General features: G+C 46.8%; 1 protein-coding gene across 1 annotated transcript; it reads left to right on the top strand.

The window, feature by feature from the left end:
* Window positions 1-4,582: 4,582 nt before the first annotated feature.
* Window positions 4,583-25,567, top strand: LOC130492773 (SPRY domain-containing SOCS box protein 3-like). The gene is made up of 5 exons (XM_056866557.1): window positions 4,583-4,697; window positions 20,507-20,532; window positions 23,325-23,427; window positions 24,784-24,909; window positions 25,233-25,567. The coding sequence occupies exons 1-5, from the start codon at window positions 4,583-4,585 to the stop codon at window positions 25,565-25,567; spliced, it is 705 nt and encodes a 234-aa protein (XP_056722535.1).
* Window positions 25,568-26,516: the final 949 nt, after the last annotated feature.

The following is a 26,516-nucleotide window of genomic DNA, read 5'->3' as shown; positions in this document are numbered from 1 at the left end:
GGGCTAGACATAATTTCATCTTCTTGATGCCAATATGACCCAAAGCCAGCAGGCAGACGGGCGTTGACATAGACTGGCCAACGTACGAAAGTCATCTCTACATTCCAGAGGCTCTGTGCTTTCGTTCCTTATTTTTGGCGAAATATTTCCCACAATAATCAATTGTTTCTCTTGCCTTTTTAAAAACAAAAGAAAAGGGATGGCATCATCTTAAGAAAAAGGCTGTTTTGTTACAGACCATAAATATGCTTGAAACTGTACAGAAATATTTTGTAAACTATTAAGAAAAAGAATCTATATATACAGTAATTTGTTCAGTTGGCAGACTGAAATGGCATACAGAAAGATGTCGATACTTTGATATTTATTTTAAGAAGGACTTAATGAGATAAAGTGTCTTACATGTCTTGGTAAAGTCCGGAGAGTCAGAATGCTTTTCACGTTGCAGAATGTGATTTGTTTTTTGGTTTTGGCAATACATTTTTTTCATGCCTCTTTGTCTTTCATTTGGCTGAAACAAACTGTGCCTTTGCCATATTCTTTATCTAAGGGGCTTGGAGAGAAAGCGTTGTCTGACGAAGCAAAATTTTTTTTGCAGAAATATATTAACATGTTGTATTATACCAAAAATAAAATAACATTGCGGTTGTATAAGTTATCTGTCGAACTGGTTTCAAGTGCAGACTTAAAATAAAGTAAAAATCTGTCTTAAGTAAACAGAAATGCAACTTACTGTTTGATTCTTTTAGCGGCAGCAGTGTCTACTTACGCCATGAACATGAGTTGTGATGGGGAGAAAGCCGTGGCTCAGTGGTAGAGGCCTTGACTAGGGAATGGGGTTCTAAGGAATGGGCCAGTTGGTTGGCTGATCAGCTGTGATTGTCGCTGTTTTATTTTTTAATTGTAGACATTTTCTGTGTTTATATGCTTTTGGGTGCTTACTAGGGAGGTGGTGAGCCGCTGCTGGAAGAACACTTGTCAAGGATGCTCTAGGCTGATCCTGCATTGAGCAGAGGGTTGGACTAGATGGCCTGCATGAACACATGAAGCTACCTTCTACTGAATCAGACCCTTGGTCCATCAAAGTCAGTATTCTCTACTCTGACCAGCAGTGGTTCTCCAAGGTCCCAAGAAGAGGTCTTTCGCATCACCTACTTGCCTGGTCCCTTTAACTGGAGATGCCGGGGATTGAACGCCTGCAATTCTATGGCCCCTTCCAACTCTATGATTCTATGCTTCGTAGACAGAAGAAAGTCCAGGACCACAGCACAAGGGAAGGTAATCTTTTAAAAGAACTCTAACCTTGTGATCCTGATCTGCATCTCTTGCCCTACCCATTCCCTATGTGCCAATTTCCATTTCAAGGTTCATGAATACCGGGGTGAGTGGACATTTGGACAGAAGTAATTCTCGGGAACTCTTCAGGACTCTTCAGCCTGGCGCTGCCTTAAACAACCACCTGAAGAGCACAGTTTATAACTCTGAAAAGGAAAGATACCACCAAACCCATCCTTGGAAAGGACACAGAACATTTAAGAGTATTTTCCCCTCTGCTTTCCAAAGTGGTTTGTTGCTAGGAAACACTATAAACTGTTCCACTAACACCCATCAGAATCCACAGATGTTTATGTATAACGCCAGTGCCTTTTCTAAAAAACTATATATGCAGATGTGCTAAATCTCCCCAGCTATATGGTCCAGATGTGATAAAAGGACCCGCTCTTGTGGCTGATAAGTCGTTCCATACCCCCCAAAGGGGCTGTGAAGGGAGGGTGTCTCTGTTGGCCGTTCTATTTTTGGGATTAATTTACAAACGCTTTTAAGTAACAGTTAAGAAATTATTCCATTCCACGCTTCGGAATCTGTGCACAATTAGCACCAGTGCCAACTAATTGAGTTATATCGTTCTGATGTTTTTAAGGGAAAGGATGGCAGGGGTGTTGTATTCTCCCCACACCCGAATAATTGTTGTTAGCTTGAAGGAGTTTCTTTTATAGCTCAGAGGTTTGTTTAAGTAGGTCAACCAAATTGACCAATACCAATGGGACTCTTGGAACCAATTTGCACATTCTTTTTCCAACATCTCTGCTAGCTATACTCCAGAGGTCAGGTTCCAGAATGGTTTACCGGAGTCTTATATAGATGAAAACTCATGGATAGAAGAAGAGGAGAAGAAGAAGAGTTGGTTTTTACATGCCGACATTCTCTACCACCTAAGGAAGAATCAAACCGGCTTGCAATCCCCTTCCCCTCTGCACAACAGACACCCTGTGAGGTAGGTGAGGCTGAGAGAGCTGTGACTAGCCCAAGGTCACATTATATGGTGCTGAAAATGTACTCCTCTGAGCTGTTAGAGAAGAACCTCTGTACCTTATGAAATATTATCATCCTATATTTAGCTCCACAGACATATGCATACAGTGCCTTGAAGTGTTACATTTGCATATAATTATATCGTGCAAAGAGGTGTAAAAATACCTACAGAACTGTGCCTGGAAAGAAGCAGTGGTCCTGTGAATCTGGTATCCCTCCCCTCCCTCCTAGGGTTTCTATGCAACAGTTTTCCGGAGACTGAAATTGACAGTGGGTAAAGGCAAGTAAATGGCCCCCCACCTTCAGCAACCTTGTCAGCTGTCAGTTGAACGTGTCAATTCCTTTTGATGTGCAAGTCTTTCTCCTCACATCTGAATGAGCACAAAACCTCAGGCTTCGACTGTTAAAAAAAAAGTTACTTAGGATTAAAATAAAGCACGATGCCCCCTTTCCTGTGCTGTTCATTTAAAGAAGCTATGGAAAGTATTTCTTCAGATGGTCACTCCTGTACGTGTTTGTTTTTAAAAAAATGTTGTATTTATTGTCCATCAGCTGATGAAACAATGAACAAGCCGACTACCTGTCCCTATCTGGCAAACCCACCATAAAATACCTGCCCAGAATTTGCAGCTCTGCTCGCTCGTAGCCCACAAATAGCAAAGTATAACCCATCTTGCTGGAATTTGCAGCCTCGGGCCCCGAACCTCAGCTGGAGCATTGCTTGTAGCCTTAAGGCTTCCACTGCTGACTCCCAGGAACAACGGTGATAACATACCGGCTACTAGCAATCGTTAGGTCCCCACGTCTGTAGCGCCTGAATGTGGCAGCCGGCAGCCGACCTTTGAAACATGGTGTTTCCAGTTGCGTTGAAGATCCCTCCCCACGTACAGCTCATAGGCACATAGGCTTTGTGTCACCTCGGGGTGGAATACATGAAGACCGGGGTGATCCTTCTTGCCACCTTTACTTCATTGTATTTATTTTACAAAATGTATATAGAATCATAGAGTTGGAAGGGACCACCAGGGTCATCTAGTCCAACCCCTTGCACAATGCAGGAAACTCACAGCTACCTCCCCCCCACACCCCCAGTGACCCCTACTCCATGCCCAGAAGGTGGCCAAGATGCCCTCCCTCTCGTGATCTGCCTAAGGTCACAGAGTCAGCATTGCTGACAGATGGCCATCTTGCCTCTGCTTAAAAACCTCCAGGGAAGGAGAGCCCACCATCTCCCGAGGAAGCCTGTTCCACTGAGGAACCGCTCTGTTAGAAAATTCTTCCTAATGTCTAGATGGAAACTCTTTGGATTTAATTTCAACCTGTTGGTTCTGGTCCGACCTTCTGGGGCAACAGAAAACAACTTGGCACCATCCTCCATATGACAGCCCTTCAAGGACTTGTAGATGGTTATCATGTCCCCTCTCAGTCTTCTCCTCTTCAGGCTAAACATACCTCGCCATGCTACCCGCACAAAGGGCCAACAAGGCGGCTTATGCACATGCTGTGTGAACAGGGCATTTCTAGCTTATACCTGTCTCCTGGCAAGTTTCACACTGTGCTGGCAACAAACCGGTGCAGCTGGAAGGCAGAAGAGTTTTTTTTTTAATTATTTTTAATTAATTTTTTTACAGTCTTTTTAACAGCAATCTGCCCATCTCCCCAAAAAGGTTTTCTCCGTGGACCGCCTTCCGTTTGGATAATAATTACCTCCGGTTGAAAACAGCTGTGTTCCTCTTCGCAGGTAGCCCGACCGGCGTGCTCAGCCTCATCGGCCAGATGACAGGCGCTCCCTTCTACGCAGGAGGGACTCTCCGAGGGAAGACTTTTTTGGCCTCTCCGTTTGACTGATGAATAAACTTACGTTGGCGCCTGTCAGGGACCCTCCGGAGGGACCCTCTCATCTGCAGACGCGGCTTTTGGTAAGTGGTTAGGACGTCAAGGCAGCTAATATGTCCTGATAGTTTAGCCGTCAATAGCAAATGAGTGGTTTTGGCAAAATCTTTCAGAGAGGGAAGCGCTATCGGACGTGCCCAGGCATGGGGAAGACATTTAAGGGGACGCTGGCACACTGAGTTGTAAATGGTCAGTGGTAACTTGTAACGGGAAGCAACAGTTAGATCGGGAGGCATTGTGTGTTGAGGGCTGGCTGAGAGAATTTGCCAAATTGCAGAAACTGGAGATATTCCCAAAATTTTGCATCTGGCCACCTGGATTAAAAGGTCAGAAGGAAGGGCGGGGAGAGACTGGAGGATAAAATGGTTCAGTCGATATGCAGCTGACAGGGGCGTTTACCAGTCAGCAGAATACGCCAATCTTGCCACCAAAGAGGATTGTGCTGACTGTCTCCATGAGTGGTTTTTGTACCAGCCGCATTACTGGCTTCAGTGAGGGTTTCCCAAGCAGCCATTTTTCCTGGTTTTGTTGGCAATTCTCTCTACTGCAGTGCCCACCCTGGGCTGGTTAATACAGAGGTAGTGGAAATGACGTTCTGGAGTAACAAGCTTCTTTGCCACTCCTTTACTATAAGTGTCTTTAATGTACTTCTCTTATTGCGTTAGGACTTTCAGAACCCATTACAGGAGTTAATGCTAAATAGGCTCTCACCCACCCCAAGGAGAATTAGTGCCAGAGGATGGGTTGCTAATGGGAAAGAAACATCCATTAATGTACTAATTCGTTCAGTATTAAGTGCCTATGGGAAGACCCATGCTGACTCCATTGGGTGCTGGGGGAATTGGGAAGATAAGTTTAGTGACGCAAATCCAAAATACATTATTATTATTTTTTACTGAAAATGTAAAATGCATACCGAACTAATAATGTCCTGGCCATCTTCGACTAGGTCCTAAACAACAGTTGCTGGATTTAGGAGGCTAGAGATCCGACTTCGCTCTTCCTGCACAACAGAGAATACCTGCACTGACCACCAAGTTACAACCCAAAGCTTTAGAAAGGTAACTATCTACCTTTACCAGAAAGGGAATCAGAATGAGGGATTTTAGTCAATTTGGCAAGGAGGAGGATCCACAGAGGGCAAGGAGGGGAACAGGGGAGAGAGTGGGATTCCTACAATCCCTGTGAGCCACTGTGGTGTAGTGGTTAAGAGCGGTGGATTGGAGCGGTGGACTCTGATCTGGAGAACCGGAGGCTAATCTGGAGAACCGGATTCGTTTCCCCACTCCTGCACACGAAGCCAGCTGGGTGACCTTGGACCAGTCACAGCTCTCTCAGCCCCACCTACCTCGCAGGGTGTCTGTTGCGGGGAGGGGAAGGGAAAGGTGACTGCAAGCTGGTTTGAGTCTCCCTTAAGTGGTAGAGAAAGTTGGCATGTAAAAAACAACTCTTCTTCTTCTACAAAGAGAAGTACAGGATACAACAGACCGTTGCTGGTATATTATACCCACAAGGTGACACAGAAGGTTAAAGTGTACTCTGGAGGTCCCCGACCTTTTTGAGCCTGCGGGCACATTTGGAATTTGGAAACGGGCCCAGCAACAAAACGATGGCCGCAGCTTTGGTAACACCGTGTAGATCCTTGTGCCGCTGCCAAAGCAACATGATAAAAAATCTGCACATTCAATCAACTCTCCAATAGTCAGTCAAAAGCCCTACCTGGCCTCTCCCACTCCTTAAAAATATTTGGTGGGTACCAGAAAAGGTATCGGTGGGTGTCGTGGCACCCACGGGCACCACTTTGGGTGCACCTGAGCCGGTGGGAAACAAGCGCTACCGCTGGCTCGCTGGCTGGGGAACGGGGAAGCCCTATTGGAAAGACCGGCCTCAGACGTTTCCATGTCCTCACAGGCATTCACAGGACAGCGTGGTGTAGTGGTTAAGAGCAGTGGTTTGGAGCGGTGGACTCTGATCTCGAGAACTGGGTTTTGACTCTTCCACGTAAGTGGTGGAGGCTAATCTGGTGAACTGGATTTGTTTCCCCACTCCTCCCCACGAAGCCAGCTGGGTGACCTTGGGCAAGTCACACTCTCTCAGCCCCACCTACCTCACAGGGCATCTGTTGGGAGGGGAAGCTAAGGTGCTTGTAAGCCGGTTTGAATCTCCCTTAAGTGGTAGAGAAAGTCGGCATATAAAAACTTCAACTTCTTCTTCTTCCTCTTCTTCTTCCTCTTCTTCTTCCTCCTCCTCTTCTTCTTCTTCTTCTTCTTCATCTTCGTCTTCTTCTTCTCACCTCAGGGACAGAGCCCTGGTTAATTGACATTTTGGGGTGGTGCGGGGACTTTGGGCGATCACCTTTGATTAAAACCGCCTTCTGTGACCTGTGCTTGTAACGCCCGCAGTGGTTTTGTGGTTATTGGGGAGTGATAAAAATAGGTATGTTTATTACCGATACCGAAATGTTCTTGGAAACCAGCTGTTCCCGATGCCGCCGGAGCCAAGGAAGCGTTCGACTGTGGCGATGAGTTTTTTTAAAAAAGAGATGACGCTTGTGATTGAGCTAGTGACATGAGCACAGATGTCTCGAATGTTTGCAGCGTGGGTAATTATACCACACGGCATGCGCTTCCTCAATTTGAAGAAGAGAAATTGATGGGAGTTGCTCACAGGTAGAGAAAAAAAAATATTTAAAGGCAATCTATCACAGTTAATGAATGCGGCGCACACGCGTATATGATGTTTTGCTGGAGCCAGAAGTAAGGGAAATAGATAGGTAAGTGAAGAGCAGCTGAGTAAATGAATCAAAACGAAGTTGAGGAGAGGACTCTTGGGGTACCTACCTTCTCGTGGTCAAAGGGAAACAGTTCAGAGCACTGGTCACCAGGATGGTGCCTGCCAATCTTCTTTTCTGGTGCCCGCTTCCTTCTTCCTCAAAGCAAAGGACCAACCCTGGCTTTCCGTCTCTTTCGTAGAGTCACAGAATCATAAAGTTGGAGGGGACCACCAGGATCATCTAGTCCAACCCCACAATGCAGGAAATTCACAACTACCTCCCCAACACCCCCCCCAGTGACCCCGATCTCTAACGGCTGGAGATCAGTTGTAACAGCGGGAGATCTCCAGCCACCACCTGGAGGTTAGGAAAACAGTATAAGAGCGAAAAACATTTACAAACAAGGTGCAATTTTTATATAAGCTACTGAGGTTCCCATAAACATACAATGTACAAATACAAGTAACCACACTATAACCAACACATAGTAATTGTGGCTTCTCATTCATCTGAAAATTGAACTTGAACTTATACATACTTGGTACTCTGCTGAGACCTTTGAAAGATTTTTGGCTCCTTTATTGTATATTTTGTACATGCTATATGTTGGTTATAGTGTGGTTACTTGTATTTGTACATTGTATGTTTATAGGAATCTCAGTAGCTTATATAAAAATTGCACCTTGTTTGTAAATGTTTTTCGCTCCTATACTGTTTTCCTAACCTTTGGTATTAGTATAGAGATGCCTGTTTCTCCCCCACCACCTGGGGGTTGGCAACCCTAGGGGGAGTGGGGGAATCGAACCCGGTTCTCCAGACCAGAGTTCACCACTCTTAACCATGCCACCACGCTGGCTTCTAATCCGTACTTGGCCCTGAAGCTCACCAGGTAGCGCGTAGGCAAGTCACTTTCTCTCTTTCGGCCTAAGGGTCTTAAGAAGATAAAAACGGAATAGGTTTTTTTCTACACCTCCGGTGGCTCCTTGGAAAAAAACGTGGGGACGGCATGGGGATAAATATAGAAACACCGGAGGGCTTCAGAGGCCATATAAATATGACCGGATGATCAGTCAGCACATGTGTTCCAGCCCTCTAGCGCAACCATCTGCCTTTTGGAGTCTCTGCCAGATTCAACCATCCCCAGCGAATAGGCCAGAGACAATTGACACCGAACATGAGGTTTAGCTGCATGTTATGCTAGCGACACCTCAAAATACATGTCAATTTAGAAACATGCTGTGTTAGTTGTAGGGAAGAGGTGGTGCATTCCTACAATGCACCAATGTGCATTCCTACAATGCACCAATGTGCATTCCTACAATGCACCAATGTGCATTCCTACAATGCACCAATGTGGGCATACAGTTGTAATTCTCAAGTCGCGCGTCGAAAGTCACCTTGCACCAGCAACCACGATATTTCCCAAGCCGGGATGATATTTCCCAAACCGGGAGCCACTGCTAATTTGCTTGTTTCTTTTTAGTTATACGCCATTGACACAGATGGCAATATCTTCACAACATTTGGGGAAATGCTGTCTTTACGTTTCGACGTAGTTTCTTAGGCAGCGGGTTCATGGGGGCATGTGGGTTGTATAGGAACCAGGTCCGGTGAAATGTGCCCCTATTTGGGAGCAGGAGGGGAAATAAAGAACACCACAATCCCCAAGGTAAGGCTCGAAGGGATGTCGAACTCTTTGAGAGTGGTGTTCTCTTCAAGAGAGTTTGCAGTCCTTTGGAAGATTATCCCAATTTCCAAGTGCCTGTCTAAAAATCATTGACACCATAAGAATTCAGCAATGAAACACCTTATGTTTAACAGAAGCAATAAAACACCTTATGTTTAAAGGCATCAGTGCGGCAGAACAAAGAACATTTGCGCTATCAGTCAGATCCACCCCGGAAAACACTTAACAGCTTGCAATGCCTGGGAATTTTTTTTTAATCATCTAGTCAGACTCTATATTCCACTTACATATAAGAAAATTTAGTTTTCAGGTGATAAATGTATAACCGGGCATTATATGACGCTCCCAAATGCTCCTAGGCAACCCTTAGCGTTGCCAACCTCCAGGTGGTAACTATAATAAATGTTCAACACAGTGTTTATGAATATATGTTGTGTTTTGGATTTTCCAAAAAATAGAATTATTATATTCTATAATATTGTTTTCTTTTCCAGTTGGTATATTTCACATTATATTATCTTTGAAGCCACGTGCTGCCATTTATTATAGTTTCTACTATTTCCAGCATAGGTATTTTCTTCTTCCAACCAACCTCCAGGTGGTAGCCGGAGATCTCCTGCTATGTGTTGGTTTTTATATGCCGATTTTCTCTACCTTTTAAGGAGAATCAAACCAGCTTACAAACTCCTTCCCTTCCTGTCCCCACAACAGACACCCTGTGAGTTAGGCGGGGCTGAGAGAGTTTGCAGAGAGCTGTGACTAGCCCCAGGTCACCCAGCTGGCTTCATGTGGAGGAGCGGGGAAACCAACCCAGTTCACCAGGTCAGTGTCCGCCGTTTCATGTGGAGGAGTGGGGAATCGAACCTGGTTCTCCCGATTAGAGTCCGCCGCTCTCGACCACTACACCACGCCGGCACATGAGTGGAAGATCCCAGTACTACCTATTCTTTAAGTAGTACTTACCTATCCTTTAAGATCTGGGAAATGAGAAGATGCAGACTCAGTCTTAGATTGTTTGTGCCAATCATGCCAGTCATTCCCTTCTCCCCTTGTGTGGAATGGCTGGAAATCTTCTATGTAGTTTCAATTAGTTATAGTGTTTTAATGCAGGCACTTTCTATCTCAATAATCTTAATTAGGATTCTTAACTTGTGGCCCTCTCTTACATGCCCAGGGTAATGCCAATCGCCACTTTGGGGTCAGGAAGCAATTTCCCGCCAAGCCAGATTGGCCAGGGGATTTTTCTTTTCTTTGCCATCTTCTGGGCAGGGAGTAGGGGTCACTGGGAGTGTGTGGGGAGGGGGAGGCAGTTGTGAATTTCCTGCATTGTGCAGGGGGGTTGGACTAGATGACCCTGGTGGTCCCTTCCAACTCTAGGATTCTATGATCTACTATATGGGCTGCCCAGCAGAGGTACACCCCTGCTAAGCATATATCAGTGGCCATAGGAAGCCTTGTGAATTTAAAAGAAGGGGAAAGGTATGTGACAGCTCTGCTGTCCAGATCGTTCAACAAAAATAAAGGTCGCTTTCTGACCCGTTTTAATTTTATTCTGTCACCACCTCCGTCAATCTCCCGTCGTCTTGCCCCTCCGTTGTTGTTTTTTACCTACCGATTAAAAAGTAGCTTCTAATTCATTACAGTTCATTAAAAAAAATTTTTTTAATGCATCGAAATGACAGGCGAGAGCGACTCGTTCGTTATTAGCATATAAATAGCATGTTTTATTCCACCCCAACAAAATCACTTACATTTTCAATGATCACAGCACACAAAATTAATTTTTGATAGCCTTTTGTGAATTGACTTAAAAAAACCCCACGTTTCTTTTCGTGCATTAACGACACACTGCATCCACTGGTATTCATACCAATTTTTTTTTTTAGATAATGAAGCAATTAAAAATACATGGATTGAAGATCTTATCTTGTCCGTCCCCCCCCCCCCCCCGGCCCATTTCTCCTTCATTATTCATGAAAGGATTTGTTTAATTCAGAGTTAGCAATTGCAGATATATCTAGTACAAATTGTGCCTTATATTCTCTGTCCTTCTTCAGTTTATTTTAGCAAATAGATCTTTGGGGGTGGGGAGAGAGGCAAAAATGACATCTTGGCATAGCCAAACAAGACCGCAGGGCTACTCCTGGTGGGAGTGGGAATATTTGCAGTTTAGACAAGTGTTGACGAAATGAATAATCCTGGCTCATCTATTAAGTGGGCGGATTAAGCAGTTCTTATTTAGAGCATGCCTAGGATGACTAGGCAACCTTCCCTTGTTAACCCTCGAAATTGGACTGACTGAGCTGGCAAAAACCTGATCACCGATTTTTAAAAATTTGTTTATTCAACACGTTGACGCTCGCCGTTCTCCCAGATAACCGGATCCCGGAGGGAGGTTGCAAAGGGGGAGGCGTGTTAGTATGTCAAAACAAAATAAAACAGAAGCCCAGTGGCACCTGACTAACAACGTATATTTCAATATGAATTTTCATTTATTTTGATTTTGATTTGATGTGATTTATATCCTGCCTTTTCCTGGTAACAGCTGGGCTCAGGGGTGGCTCACAACAAGAATACATACATCATAGAATTGTAGAGTTGGAAGGGACCACCAGGGTCATCTAGTCCAACCCCCTGCACAATGCAGGAAATTCACAACTGCCTCCCCCCACCACACCCCCAGTGACCAGAGGATGGCCAAGATGCCCTCCCTCTCATCATCTGCCTAAGGTCATAGAATCAGCGTTGCTGACAGATGGCCATCTAACCTTCTTAAAAACCTCCAGGGTTCTAATCTGGAGAACCGGCTTAGATTCCCCCCCCCCTCCACATGAAGCCTGTGGGGTGACCTTGGGCCGGTCACAGTTTTCTCTGAACTCTCTCAGCCCACGCGGAGGCAGGCAATGGCCAACCACCTCCCAACGTCTCTTGCCTTGAAAACCCTACGAGGTCGCCGTAAATCAGCTATTCGAGGCAGCTGTGCTCTTTGCAGGAGATGTTACCCAGAATCTTTGTGAGGGGTGGGAGCTCTTTCCAAGTCAAGTTCAATGAGGGGGGCGCGTGGTATACACCTTCCTTTGTCATTGGCCATTTATGCATGGCTGTTTCCTTGCAGCCACCCCATCGACTACTTCGGGGCTTTGCTTTTCTGACTGTCAGAGGTCCCCTTGCTCTCCCCGTGTGTTTTGCCCACGTTTTCTGGATTCGTATTCCAATTCAGGAGCCCAGCCGCTCCTGGCAGAATCAAACCCCGAAGAGAAACACGAAGCAATCTGTGGAATGCATTTTGCTTTATCACATACAGCAAGTCAATCTTTTGCAGCCCCGTTATTAATGCAAACGAGGAGGATATAATCATCGCAGGGTTTAGTTTGTTTGGTTTGCTAAGCGTTTTGCAGCGCAATGCATCGAGCCACCCCTGTCGTCCTGGATCTGTTGTGTCGGTATGATTAAATTAATTAATCGGGCATAACGACGTATGGGACTTGATCCCCGTGTTCTGGGAGCCATCATTACGGCAATTTGTTTATAGATTGGCTGGTTTACAATGATAAAATTAATCAATAGGCAAATGATATTGCCTTGGCAGCGATGTATCTTGTGAGGTGCTCCTAAGCACTGGAAAGTTGTGAGTGTTTTTTAAAAATTAGCTTCTCCCCACCCCCGTACAACATCACCAGCTAGTTATGAAATTCTTAAGAACATAAGAAAAGCCCTGCTGGATCAGACCAAGGTCCATCAAGTCCAGCAGTCTGTTCACACAGAGGCCAACCAGGTACCTCTAGGAAGCCCCCAAACAAGATGACTGCAGCAGCATTGTCCTGTCTGTGCTCCACTGCACCTGATATCATAGGCCAGCTCCTCTGATCCTGGAGAGAATAGGGATGCATCATGGCTAGAATCCATTTTAACTAGTAGCCATGAATACCCCCTTTCTTCCATGAACATGTCCACTCCCCTCTTAAAGTCTTCCAAGTTGGCAGCCATCACCACATCCTGGGGCAGGGAGTTCCACAATTTAACTATGCGTTGTGTGAAAAAATACTTCCTTTTATCTGTTTTGAATCTTACCTCTTTCGTATATGCTGTTTGCCATATAGGGTGGGAGTGGAGTGGGGTACTGCTTGATTAAAAGCATCTTAGCCCCCACTGGTTTATGATTTGGAGGGAGGGATGGTTTATTTTATTTAGAAACTGAACACTGCTGCCGTATATTGGAATTTGACATCCTAAATAGTTTTTTTTGGGTGGTGGTGGGGAATGAGGTACTGTCTGAGAGCAGAAATATGAAAATTAAAGGCATCTGAATGAGAGAGGGTGCCAAGCTATAGGGATTGTATAGCTTTGAGATCTTTCAAAAAGATGACACTTCAAAAATTCTTTGCAGGCTCTGGCGTGGGGCCACGATGACACGGGGGACGCATTTGGCTTTGGAATCATCCCGTCCTGAACCCTTTAAATGGTATATTCTTCCTCCATCAAACACAGAAAAGTATGCTTTGGGGGGCTGGGGGCTGGAAGGCATCCCAGAGCAAATGTTTTCCGTATCATAGAATCATAGAGTTGGAAGGGACCACCAGGGTCATCTAGTCCAACCCCCTGCACAATGCTAGGTCATCTGTCAGTTACTTTGAATTGTGCTAGACGGTGCCATATTTTGCAAGATGGCAATATGTTTATTAACAGCTATCGCAGCTGAAAAGTGGGCACGGTGTAACTTGCAGGTTTACCCAGAAGTTGCATCATGCAGTCTCCAGCCCCCCTTCCCCGAAAGTGGATAACGTTTGTCCCAGAAGTGACTTCACTCCTCTTTTGAAACTAGACCGGAGCAGTTAAAATTAATCAAATCAATCAATCATTAATTTATTTGCAGTCATAGACCATCAAATAAGACAAATTTGCATGGTTAAATAGCATGGGATAAAAAACAAATACAAATTAAAGAAATGCTTTCTAAATAAACCCTGGACTGTTTTCTGTCCCCTTGGAAAAGGGATAATAAGAAAACGGGACAGAGATCTTTAGAAGGGGCCACCTTAGGACAGAAGAGGGGTAAGAACCTGCAGAAGTCTATTAATTCTATCAGAAGTGTTTGTTTGGGGGAACGATGAGGTTTGACAAAACACCGAGGGTTTTTTTTGTTTGCTTCAGTCCCCGTTCTCGGTATGTGTGAATGTGTGTCAAGTGCCGTCAAGTCGCTTCCGACTCATGGCAACCCTATGAATCAACGTCCTCCAAAATGTCCTATCTTTGACAGCCTCGCTCCGGTCTTGCAAATTGAGGGCTGTGGCTTCCTTTATGGAGTCCATCCAGCTCTGGTTGGGTCTTCCTCTTTTCCTGCTGCCCTCCACTTTTCCTAGCACAACTGTCTTTTGTTCTCAATATAGTGGCTGAAAATTGCTCAGATGTTCAGGGGGTTTGTCTTAATCAAGGCAAGCGGCGACATTGTTTTCTGGGGCCATTGTGGTGTACAATAGCGAATCTAGCGAACAAGAGGCCTTGGCGTTTTAATCAGTGTTGAACACGGTACAGTTACAATCTCCATCTCGAGGAGACATGTGGATCAGACTCCAAAGAGATGAGCCGATATCTCAATCTAGTGAAGCAAGGACGCTACTGGCGGTACAACTACCCTAATAATCAGGAGCATGAAGGTTTACTGGGGCTGGGGGGAGCAGCATCCTATCATTTTAACGTCACGACCTCTTTGTGCCGATTTATTTCTGGAAAGCGGCCAGAGAGTGCCTATGTGGACTTCTGGCCTGCTGTGATGACTTTCAGATCGGTTAAACTATCACCTTCCCTTCCCCTCCCTGCAACAGACACCCTGTGAGGTAGGTGGGGCTGAGAGAGTGAGACTTGCCCAAGGTCACCCAGCTGGCTTCTTTCCCCACTAACACTAACTGCTTCCAGTTTCTGAAATCACTGATAAAGCATCCATTATTTTTTAACGAAAGGCAAACGGCACCTCTACTGTTCAGGACACGAGCTCCACGTTCATTTGCTTTGCCAGGTTGCCGACTCAGTTTTTATTTAGTTCATTACACGGGTTCATCTGTTGCTTCTCCTCACCCTAAACCGCTCGCTAAACGACAGAGGTCCTTGAGATTAATTTAATTTTGCAGATAGTATGTGCGTCAACCCCCACCCCACCCCGTTGCCCTGAGACTAATTTGGAGTGCCGGGGACATAAAAGCAAGGCTTAACCCGCTCGAACCATGAAATCAGCTAAGCGATAAAGTTAGAATTAGAGAGGGGATGAAGAGCTGGAGCCCCGAATCCATCGCCTGTAACGTTGGAGCGCTCACTTTGGCAGAGCATTAGGTAAAAAGGTAAAGGTCCCCTGTGCAAGCACCGAGTCATTCCTGACCCATGGGGTGACGTCACATCCCGACGTTTTCTAGGCAGACTTTGTTTTACGGGGTGGTTTGCCAGTGCCTTCCCCAGTCATCTTCCCCAGAGCATTACCCATCGATTTATCGTTCACTGGGTGCCACTAAAAATATCTAAGTGGTTGGACAATAGCACGTTAGAGCATTGTAATGTAACCAACGGGGTGGAAGCTGGAAGAGGATGCAGTGAAATCACAGATTTAACAACTTCCTATCTGCACAGCTGTGGAGAAGCTCGGACAGATGGAACTTCTCGCAAACACACAGTGAGGGTATCAGGCGGGCTCATCTCGTGTCCACTGGCATGTAAGATGGTGGTAGGGAAAGGCACGCGGGGCATCTTTCCGTGGTGTGCTTTATGGCAGTTTTTGCAGTCGTGTTCTGAGTTAGCCTGAGGAACAGCGGCTTTTAATTGTAGGTAGTTTGCTGTTTTTCGTCGGAGGGAGACAGGAAGAGCCTTAAAAGGCCTGCAGGAAAGAAATGTGCGTGTTGCAATTGATTTATACGTTCTGCCGTTTGCCCCTGGATGCTCCAGATAGTTTTTTTCCCCTCAAACAGTAGTCCTTAGTTAAGCACAGAAATGTTGCACTGTTCTCAAACCACAAGCCCCCTCAGATTGCTAGACGTTAGGGTTGCTGGCCCTTCCTCAGCAAATGGGGTGAGACTTGGGGCGCTATGCCTGGGGATCATAGAATCGGAAGGGACCACCAGGGTCATCTAGTCCAACCCCCTGCACAATGCAGGGAATTCACAACTACCTCCCACCCACACACACCCAGTGACCCCTACTCCATGCCCAGAAGATGGCCAAGATGCCCTCCCTCTCATCATCTGCCTAAGGTCACAGAGTCAGCATTGCTGACAGATGGCCATCTAGCCTCTGCTTAAAAACCTCCAGGGAAGGAGAGCCCACCACCTCCCGAGGAAGCCTGTCCCACTGAGGAACTGCTCTGTTAGAAAATTCTTCCTAATGTCTAGACGGAAACTCTTTATAAAAAGTGGAATTCGGAGAGGATGTGACGCCACTTCTGGGTCTTAACCAAGGAGATTAGGGAAAATTCCTAGAGCGTGGGGAAATTCATAGAGGCCATTTTCTGGCCAGTGAGAAAGACGTATCCCAACCGTGGGAAGCCTAAACTAATCTTAGTGGCTTTCATTTCAATCTCGTGTCCTCCTTTGTTATCCGTTGCTTCCTGTTCTGCAAGATTAGCTTGTATCGCTATGCTTCCTGCTAGCCAACGCACGATGTTATAAAAGAGTTAGAGAACGTATTTAAGCCTTTAAGCCCATAGATCTCCCTCTGAAGGTGTCCTCCTCTTCTTTTTCTAATTCATTAGAGAATAAATCTGTGGTAAGCAATGTAAATGAGATTCAGTGACATTCTGCTAATTGAGTCGTTCCCCCCTTCCCCTTCTGCATGGCTTGTCGGAGTTTTTAATTACCAACTAATCTCGTCAATATGGCGGGATGACTGGCAGCATGCAGATCACTGAATTAACAACTGCGGTGCATTAGAAGGAGATGTTTACGGCTGATGGCTTGACCCAAGGCTGCGCTGTCACATGCGCTGGAATGAAGAAGATGTGGGCATCAAGGGACTCTTAAGGGTGGAGAATGCAAGAGCTGTAATTGGCCCAGTAACTCAATAAACGAGAGGTGAACTGCCTTGAAAGAGCAGTGGTAGGTGGAGAGAACCACAGGAAGGTCACCTCAACATAAAAAGTTGGATGGGACCAAACCATCAATTTATCCACCAGCTGAATCATAGAATCATAGACTTGGAAGGGACCATCAGGGTCATCTAGTCCAACCCCCTGCACAATGCAGGAAATTCACAACTACCTCCCCCACACACACCCAGTGACCCCCTACTCCATGCCCAGAAGATGGCCAAGATGCCCTCCCTCCCATGATCTCTCTAAGGTCATGGAATCAGCATTGCTGACAGATGGCCGTCCAGCCTCTGCTTCAAAACCTCCAGGGAAGGAGAGCTCACTACCTCCCGAGGAAGCCTGTTCCACTGAGGAACCGCTCTAACTGTTAGAAAATTCTTCCTAATGTATAGACGGAAAGTCTTTTGATTTTATTTCAACCCGTTGGTTCTGGTCTGACCTTCTGGGGCAACAGAAAACAACTCAGCTCCCTCCTCTATATGACAGCCTTTCAAGGACTTGAAGATGGTTATCATGTCCCCTCTCAGTCTTCTTCTCTTCAGGCTAAACATCCCCAGCTCCTTCAACCTTTCCTCGTAGATCTCCTTAAGTAGCCACGGGGAAGCCTCAAGCAGTAAGAACACCAAAGGAAATGCACTCTAGAGTCGTGCTTTCCGGACCAAATTGCAATAAAGCTTCGCCTGTTGAATTGCTTCATAGGTGTCCTGTTGGAAAATGAACAGGCAAGCGTGCCTGAATCTAGTCAACTGGCCTTCTAGGGCTTGAAGCCTTGCCAATACCGTGCCTAGGAGCCAGTGGCCCTAAGCACAGTTACACACTTCTGTGCTGGTTTACTTCAGTGTAACAGGATGCCCTGGCTGCTTGGTATCCGTGTCATCTTGGGGGGGATCATTTCCACCCCTTAATACCGAGAGGATCCAGCCTGTTGCCGCCTAGCAGATATAATATCTCTCTTGTTTGCAAGAAAGGAAACTCGTGTTTGATAGGGGGTGGGGGGAGAGACTTTCAAAGATGTGATAATTGGTGCCTTCTGAACTAAAGCGATTAAAAATAAACCCGAGATGGAAAAGAAAGACATAATGTTCTGAAGAATAAATTAAGCTTGCTGAGAATAAAAGATGAGGCCGGAACACTTTTCATCTCGACATCTTATATCCTCCAAAGCTCTGATCCTCCGTTGTGGAAATCAATGGCGGCTTTGTCATTTTCTTCAGCGGGCCCAGAGGTCAAGGCCTTAATCTTCCTCCAGCAGCCTCTCGGTTGAGAGGAGCAATCAGAATATAGATACGTAGCCGTGTTTAACCTCAGGCTGTTCCCCCGCTGCGTCCCCTCTCCCCGGTTAAGCATCGGTCTTTGGCTAACAACCCCACGGTAACTCCGCTGAATAAAACTACCTTCCGAGTTGAGTGCTAGAATGTATTCAGAAACACCTTGCATAAAATTGCATATTTACTTATTTCTTTTCCCCAGCATGTGTGGCCTTAGAAATCATAGAATCATAGAGTTGGAAGGGACCACCAGGATCATCTAGTCCAACCCCCTGCACAATGCAGGAAATTCACAACTCACTTTCCCCCAATGACCCCCACTGCATGCCCAGAGGATGCCCAAGATGCCCTCCCTCTTATCATCTGCCTAAGGTCACAGAATCAGCATTGCTGACAGATGGCCATCTAGCCTCTGCTTAAAACCCTCCAGGGAAGGAGAGCTCACCACCTCCCGAGGAAGCCTGTTCCACTGAGGAACCGCTCTAACTGTTAGAAAGTTCTTCCTAATGTCTAGACAGAAACCCTTTTGATTTAATTTCCTTCTGCACATGTTTCTCTCTATGTGTGCCAGCCACGCATAGGGGCACCCAAGCACATGTGTCCTTGGTTGTGAAATGTTGCCCTCGATGTTTATTCTTTGTCCCGTCCCATTCTCCCTCCCACACACACCCCGCACAAAACCTGCCGCTTGCCCCCAGTTCAATGGGATTTTTCTACATTAAGATTGGAGCACCTTTCCTTGGAGGAACGGCTACGGGGTCTGAGGTTTTCCCCGGAGAAAAACGAGGACGAAGACACGTTAGACATTTATGATTGTGCATGGGGTGGAGGAAATGGACCCAGAAACCTCTTTTTGGCCCTCTCCCACGGTGCTAGAACATATCAATGATGTCGATCGGCAATAGATTCAGGATTGAGGAACGGAAGTACACGTTTACTCAATAAGTAGCCACGCCGCAGAATTCACAGCCAGGGGATGTAGTGACAGCCACCGGCATGGATGGCTTTCAAGGGGGGTTAGACAGATTCAAGAAAGAGGAGAGGTCGGTCAGTGGCTATTAGCCACAGTGGCTGAAAGGAACCATATTTAGAGCACCAAACCCACAAATACCAGTGCTAAGGACACAATGTCAGGGAAAGGCCTTGGTCTCTATGGTTAGGGTTGCCAACCTCCAGGTAATGTGAAAAAATAGTATTCAGCTCACACTAATTATGCAAAAGTGCGCTGTTATATACAAATACAAGAAGCCAACAATAGTGGAGATACATGCAATGAAATATATACAAAGATATAGTGTAGCTTGTTAGCTACACTTTATCCTTGTATATATTTCATTGCATGTCTCCACTATTGTTGGCTTCTTGTATTTGTATATAATAACATTTGCATAATTAGTGTGAGCTGAATACTATTTTTTCACATAGCTAGTCTATCTAGTATTAGGTGCTTCTTTTTGCTAAACCTCCAGGTAATAGCAGAAGATCTCCTGCTATTCCAACTGATCTCCAGCCGATAGAGATCAGTTCACCTGGAGAAATGGCCGTTTTGGCCATTGGACTCTATGGCATTGAAGTCCCTCCCCAAACCCCGCCCTCCTCAGGCTCCACCCTCCAAATCTCCCACCGATGGTGAAGAGGGACCTGGCAACCCTATCTATGGTTTATGGGCCACCTTGCGAAAACAGTTCTAATCCTGTAGGCCTCTTTGTAACGTATGTCTTTGATGCTTTGTAACTAATGCTTTGTATCGTATGTCTTTAATGCTTAGGGTTGCCAACCTCCAGGTACTAGCTGGAGATCTCCTGCTATTACAACTGATCTCCAGCCGATAGAGATCAGTTCCCCTGGAGAACATGGCCACTTTGGCCATTGGACTCTATGGCATTCAAGTGCCTCCCCTCCCCAAACCCTGCCTTCCTTAGCCTCCGCCCCAAAAAAACCTCCCGCCGGTTGCGAAGAGGGACCTGGCAACCCTATTAATGCTATAGACTGCAAAATGGTGTAGCCACCTTTTGTTAACTCAACAGCGCCTGCCTTTTTACGAATGCTGGACCCATCTTTTGCCAGGAGATGAACATGTTGCCTTTGGGGGTGTTCTCCTCATTTAGTTACTTTTCAAAATGCCATCATTCACTTTCTTTTTTTCCCAGGGTTTATTTCGCTTTGCTGTGTTTTTTTTGTTCCTAGTCCAATTAAAGTACACGAGACTTATTTCCAGGGGAAGCCGAAGCTGCATTACAGCAAAATTATGGTGGAAAGTTATTTTAATTCCCCTTCCGCTTATTCCCAGGGTGGCATATCTGGAGCTGGCTCCTCGATCATCTGCTCATAAGGGGGTTGTGTTAATTATCCTTGTTATACTCAGCAGGGCCATTATCCACCACGCTAAAAACTAATATTATCCTGCAACACCTACTAATTTTTCATTTTCGTTTCACGCGGAGTTATTCTGGATCTTTGTACTTTGGCCTGAGCTCTTTGACTGTAATTTTTTTTTCTCTGTCCAGGAATAAAGAAGCTTTCTGAATTAAAGGTAGGACTATAAAGCGGGGTGGGGGCGAGAAACACCAAGCTGAGTTTTCTGCCATTTTAGTCACAGTACCTCCCATAGCCAGAAAGGTATGCTGCTAGCATTTTATTTATTTATATAGAGATGGATGGATGGATGGATGGATGGATGGATGGATGGATGGATGGATGGATGGATAGATAGATAGATAGATAGATAGATAGATAGATAGATAGATAGATAGATAGATAGATAGATAGATAGACGGACGGACGGACGGACGATGGATGGACGATGCATATTGGTAGAGGTTGCCAAGACCAGAAATGTAAATTACGAGGGGATGAACTTACTCTCCAGAAAGAGTGGTGTGTTGCGTGTGAATTTTTGTTGATTTCCAGTCATTTGGAAAGACCGTTCTCTCTGCAGAGGTGGGCAGGTGAAGTCGAACGGCAGTTTCAGGTGTCTTTTCCAAAATAGTGTTTTCCCATTGAATTTGCTTAACTTTCTCCCTTTCTTTCGTGCCGTGCCGTCGTATATAAAAATTTCCTGTTGAGTTATAGCTGTTAGGAAACCCGGGACGCGCTCAGCTAAGCAGCTCCGTGGAAGATTAGGACACAAGGCAAAAGGATTGGTTCAGCCGGAGACATGAATAAAAAGAGACTTAGAAAGTTATGACTGTTTCATCTCTGCGGCGCTATTGATGGTTAGAAGCTAAAACGGGACACCCACCAGCGAATCAGTAAAGAATTGCTTCAAGGGGAAAGGCCCGTGTTTTGATTAAAATGGGGTTATTGTTGTATCAAGTGATCTCTTTTTTTATTATTTCCCTGCAGATTAAAGACACTGCTATCAATGGTTGCCACTTTCTTCCGGCTGTACTGTCGACAGTGTGCGCCTGTTAAGAGAGATCGACATAATGAACGTTGGCATTATGTTTCTGACATAAATATATATATAAATAGGTCTGGCAATTCCCCCCCCCCCCAGCACGACTTCTTGAAGTAAGAGTACACAAGCCTTCTGATACACCCACAACGACGTTCTGTGTCTCTTGAGCTGTTCGCATCACTCAAATAAAATTCCTTTCATACAGGAGGACAGCTGGTTAGGGTTCATGTCTGAATAAATTCTGCTCCTAGTGAATTTGGCAGTAAATGTAATAGGATAGTCATGGTCCTATGGTGTGTGTGTGTGTGTTTTTTTTTTAATCTGTGCCCCAGTGCTGTAAGAAAAAGGATTGTGCGGTCAAATCTATTCTCTGTAGAAAGGCGGACTGCAAATAACAAAGCAATAAATGAAAAGAGCAAGAGTCCAGTAGCACCTTAAAGACTAACAAAAATATTTTCTGGCAGGGTATGAGCTTTCATGAGCCACACGAGTACCTGTGGCTCATGAAAGCTCATACCCTGCCAGAAAATATTCTTGTTAGTCTTTAAGGTGCTACTGGACTCTTGTTCTTTTCTACTACTGCAGACAGACTAACACGGCTACCCACTGTGCAATAAATGAAATAAGCTTGCATTTAAAGAATGGTGAGAGTTCTGGCTTTAAAAGGAGGCCGGTGTCCTTCAAAAATGTTCTGCTGATCTAAGATCCTACCCCACCCCACCCCGCAACCCGGCACATTTGTCTGTTGAAATGCCTTTCTGAATGAAGTTATACCCCGGTAAGCCCATTGACTCCAATGGACTTAGAAGGGTGTAACTGTGCTTCGGGTGGCCCTGTGATGGGTCCAAAGTAAAGTAGTCAAGAAGAGGCTCAAGGAAGTTCTTTAAGGAAAGCGTCTATTAGAAAACAGTTCTGTTCTTAATTGGCTAAATGCTCATTGATCTTTGGGGAGGGGCCGTGGCTCAGTGGGAGAGCCTCTGCTTGGCATGTAGAAGATCCCAGGTTCAATCCCCGGCATCTCCAGTTAAAGGGACTAGGCAGGTGGGTGGTGTGAAAGACCCCTGCCTGAGACCCTAGAGAGCCGCTGCCGGTCTGAGTAGACAGTACTGACTTTGATGGACCAAGGGTCTGAATCAGTAGAAGGCAGCTTCAGATGTTTTCATGTGAGCTTGGCTAGCGGGAAGAAGAGTAGGAGTTGGTTTTTATATGCCAACTTTCTCTACCGCTTATGGAATAATCAAAGCATGTGTGTGGTGGTGGGGGGGGGCAGGTAGTTGTGGATTTCCTGCATAGTGCAGGGGGTTGGGCTAGATGACCCTGGGGGTGACCTTTCCAATGCTCCTTCCCTGGAGGTTTTTATGCAGAGGCTAGGTGGCCATCTGTCAGCCATGCTGATTCTATGACCTTAAGCAGATGATGAGTGGGAGGGCACCTTGGCCATCTTCTGGGCACGAAGTAGGGGGTCACTGGGGTGTGTTGGGGGGGGAGGCAGTTGTGGATCCCCTGCATAGTGCAGGGGGGTTGGGCTAGATGACCTGGGGGTGCCCCTTCCATCTCTATGATTCCATGATTCTAATAGAGCGTCCTTTTTCAGAAGCCGCGTTAAGTGAGCGGCCCCTTTGCCACCAAGCCCCCCCCCCCCAGCCTCGTCCAGCCGCCCGTTGCTCCAGGCAACCGCCTCTTCCCGCGCCGGACCCATTGGCCGGCTTGCCCCGTCCCCCCTCCCTGCTCGTTGCCTGGTCTGTGAGAACCATCCTTGCACAGGATGAGAGCCACAGTCTGTCACACTGAAGCGTGGCTGCGTGCGTGATGGCCAGAGGCCAAAGTCATAAATTATAATAACTGTTTCAAGGTGGGGAGAGATGTCGGAGAGTTCGTTGAGTGTGCAGGCTTGAAGCCTGACTGGCGGTTCTTGTCTTCTTCAGATGGTGGGAATCGGGACCTCAGATGTGAATCTGGACAAGTACCGGCACACGTTTTGTAGCTTGTTGGGTAAAGATGAAGACAGCTGGGGGCTCTCTTACACAGGTAAGTGACCAAGACAAATCCCCATGACGACCTGCAACTGATGAATTTATGTTGTTCCCTGCCTTTGGGGTTGTAGGGCAGCTGAGTCGAGGCAGCCGTCACAGATCCCAGACATGTCGAGGGCCTGGCTTGATGGTGAGAGATTGGAAATCTAACTAGGGGTCCTTTTTGAGTTATTAGGATGTAGATTTAAGAACTTGAACCGATAATATATTACTCCATCTCTTGAAGCAAACGGGCATCGCTTGCAATCTTTGGACACTGCCATTCTCACAGTCGAACCTGGGCGTGCCATCTGAGAAGTCAGAACAAGAGATGGGTCTGTTGTGGGAGAGAAGGCTAAACCGCAAGATCGGGCTTGTGCCAAACTGTGACTGAGACAGATGTATCACAATGCAATTATTGGGACATGTGCAAATGTGAAATGGATACATCAATCATTCAGTCTGCATGGCCATGGGAAAGGAACCTGGATAAGGGACACTGAAAGGGTGACCCCTGGCAAAAAGATAATGATAAGAGAATGTGTCATGTACAAAGGGGAGGGGAGTGTTAGAAAAAGATGCTGAGGGAGAGAAAGAGGTCGTCAGAGTCTGGGCATCAGCACTGTTCTCAGGAAGGTATAGTGATACATCAGCTCAAAGATGGGAGGCGAGACGACCCCAGGAGGACAAGAGCCCCCCAACTGCCCCATAGAGCGGCGATGAAACTGCCAGACCCAGGGAGAAGGGGTGTAAAGACTGGGGCTGTGAAGAACAGGGGAGAAACTTTTGTGGCTAGACTTCTCCTGACTGGTCAGCTTCATTTCCAGACTGAGAAAGCCCCAGGGCATATTGTAGGGAATTGATTTGCTACAGGCTTCTTCAATAGAAGTGGCAACTTTGCTTGTTGAACACTGAGTCCCTGGCTTATGTCTCTCTTGGTGAACCGGAAGCTCAAGAAGAAGGGCTCTGTGGTAAATTGTTGGGATTTCAGAAAGAAAGACACCCCTTTGTATCTCCAGAACCCTGAGGTCTCCGTTCTAACTGTGGTTGTGCACCCTCTCCTTTGGAGAGAAAGTGTGAAACATTTATGAGTGGGCTGGTGAGGGAAAGGTGGGGAAGATCAGAGACCTGTATGAACATGTCAAAGTGAAGGTACCTGCTTTCTGGACAAGGAAGGTTTGTGCAGGCATCTCGGAGATGCAACTCCCAGTGTTGCAGGGTGATTGTCTATTGTCTGTGTGATATTGGGGAGAGGTTCCCTCCCCTCCATATCTCAGCTGGTGGTGAGCGCAGTGACTGCGTCTTTATTGGAGTGATAGTGGGTGGTATGGGTGTGCCACGTGTTGATCCGTGAGTGATTGTTGTCCTGCAGGGCTCCTCCACCACAAGGGTGACAGAGTCAGCTTCTCCACACGGTTCGGACAAGGCTCCATCATCGGGGTGCACCTAGACACCTGGCATGGGACTCTGACGTTCTTTAAGAACCGGAAGTGCATCGGTAAGCAGTAGAGGCCGGGGCCAGCTCTGGGAGAGCGGGACACATGTGATTCCTTGGACCAGACCCAAGCTTGGTGATAGCTGGAGCAATGTCTGGCATGTGCAGTTTAGGGGGACTGTCTTATCGGTTAGAGTGTATGCCAGGGAAGAGTGTACTGCCAACTGGCCTTCTGAGGGAGACTTGTGAACACCCCAAATGCGAGCTTGTGGGTGCGAAGTGTGACTGGGCAGATAGCATAGGACCATATCGCACTCGCCTGTCTTTGAGTCACTCCAGTCTTTTTCTGGAGGCGCCTTAACCGTTCTCGTTGGCTTTTCACACAGGAGTCGCTGCCAGCAAGCTGCGGAACAAGCGGTTCTACCCCATGGTGTGTTCCACGGCGGCCAAGAGCAGCATGAAAGTGATCCGCTCCTGTGCCAGCCACACTTCCCTGCAGTACCTCTGCTGCTACCGCCTCCGCCAGTTGCTGCCTGACCACACGGACACGCTGGAGGCCTTGTCCCTCCCTCCGGGACTGAAGCAGGTCCTCCACAACAAACTGGGCTGGGTGCTGAGCATGAACTGCGGCCGGGCCTCCCCCTCTTCGGGCAGTGACTCAGAGAGCTTGTGCGGCTCGGAGGCCGAGGCGTGCCGGCGCAAAAGATGCCGGAGGACATAAGTGGGATTTTTTGTGAGAGGCGCGCCAGCCACAAGGCAGTGGAAGGATCTCCCTTTGGGGCGGTCCAAGGTGGCATCTCTGGGAAAGGACAGTCATTTCAGAGGGAACCGTGTCTGCACCCTCACGGAAGCCTGAGCCCAACACATCTGCTCGGGAAGGCAAAGCGACTCCCGCAATCCCCGGCTTGTCGGTTTGCCATCTGCAGTGGATGTTTATAGTTGGGGCTGGAGGACAGCTACGTTGAACGGTGTCTGGGAGAGAAAGAGGAAGGCCTCCCCTTTGTGGACTGTACCTCAAAAGTGATGTTCTGGAAAGGCTGCATCTTTGTAAAATATGCTTTGCATGACTGTAACGCCTGTGTCTGTCCTGTTGATCTGTATGAAACAGAGCACTCCGAATGTGATTAAACCCACTGTCTGGGGGCCACGCATGGCGGTCTCATTGCGCTTGGCTTGTCCCCCCCGAGGCGCGCACCGGAAGGTCTCTGAGTGGTCCCGAGACCCCCGCTGAGGTCATGTATCAACCAGGAGCTGTTTGTGTAGTGAGGACATAGCAAACAGTAGGAAGGTGATGGCAGTGAACTGGGCTTGTGCCGGGCCTTCAACACAACCTGAGGTGGGGAAGTGACCCCTCCGGACATCTTCTGCACTCAGATGGTGTGTTGTGCTTCCCAGCTGTAACCTCCCTTGAGCAGCCAGATTCAGGAAAGCCCTGATGGGGGTGGGGGTTGTCTGACTATGGAAGAGCAGAAGGTAGCATGGCTGGAAGCTCATGTCCAACCTAATAAGGGACCTGACAAAGGAGGCCTGGGATTGACGTGGCTGTCATTCATAGAATCATAGAGTTGGAAGGGTCCACCAGGGTCATCTAGTCCAACCGCCTGCACAATGCGGGAAATTCAGAACTACCTCCCTCCCACACCTCCACTGACCCCTACTCCACGGCCAGA

Source organism: Euleptes europaea, chromosome 21, assembly GCF_029931775.1.
Source record: "Euleptes europaea isolate rEulEur1 chromosome 21, rEulEur1.hap1, whole genome shotgun sequence".
NCBI classification, from domain to species: Eukaryota; Metazoa; Chordata; class Lepidosauria; order Squamata; family Sphaerodactylidae; genus Euleptes; species Euleptes europaea.
The sequence above is the reverse complement of the archived record's forward strand: the minus strand, read 5'-3'. Positions and strand labels throughout refer to the sequence as shown.

What these genes read in the sequence shown, in the direction of transcription:
- LOC130492773 (XM_056866557.1), top strand. Translation starts at nt 4,583, where the DNA reads ATGCAGCTGACAGGGGCGTTTACCAGTCAGCAGAATACGCCAATCTTG. An exon ending in CAGCCGCATTACTGGCTTCA is followed by an intron (nt 4,698 to 20,506) that starts GTGAGGGTTTCC and finishes TTCTCTGTCCAG; the next exon opens with GAATAAAGAAGCTTTCTGAA. An exon ending in AGAAGCTTTCTGAATTAAAG is followed by an intron (nt 20,533 to 23,324) that starts GTAGGACTATAA and finishes TGTCTTCTTCAG; the next exon opens with ATGGTGGGAATCGGGACCTC.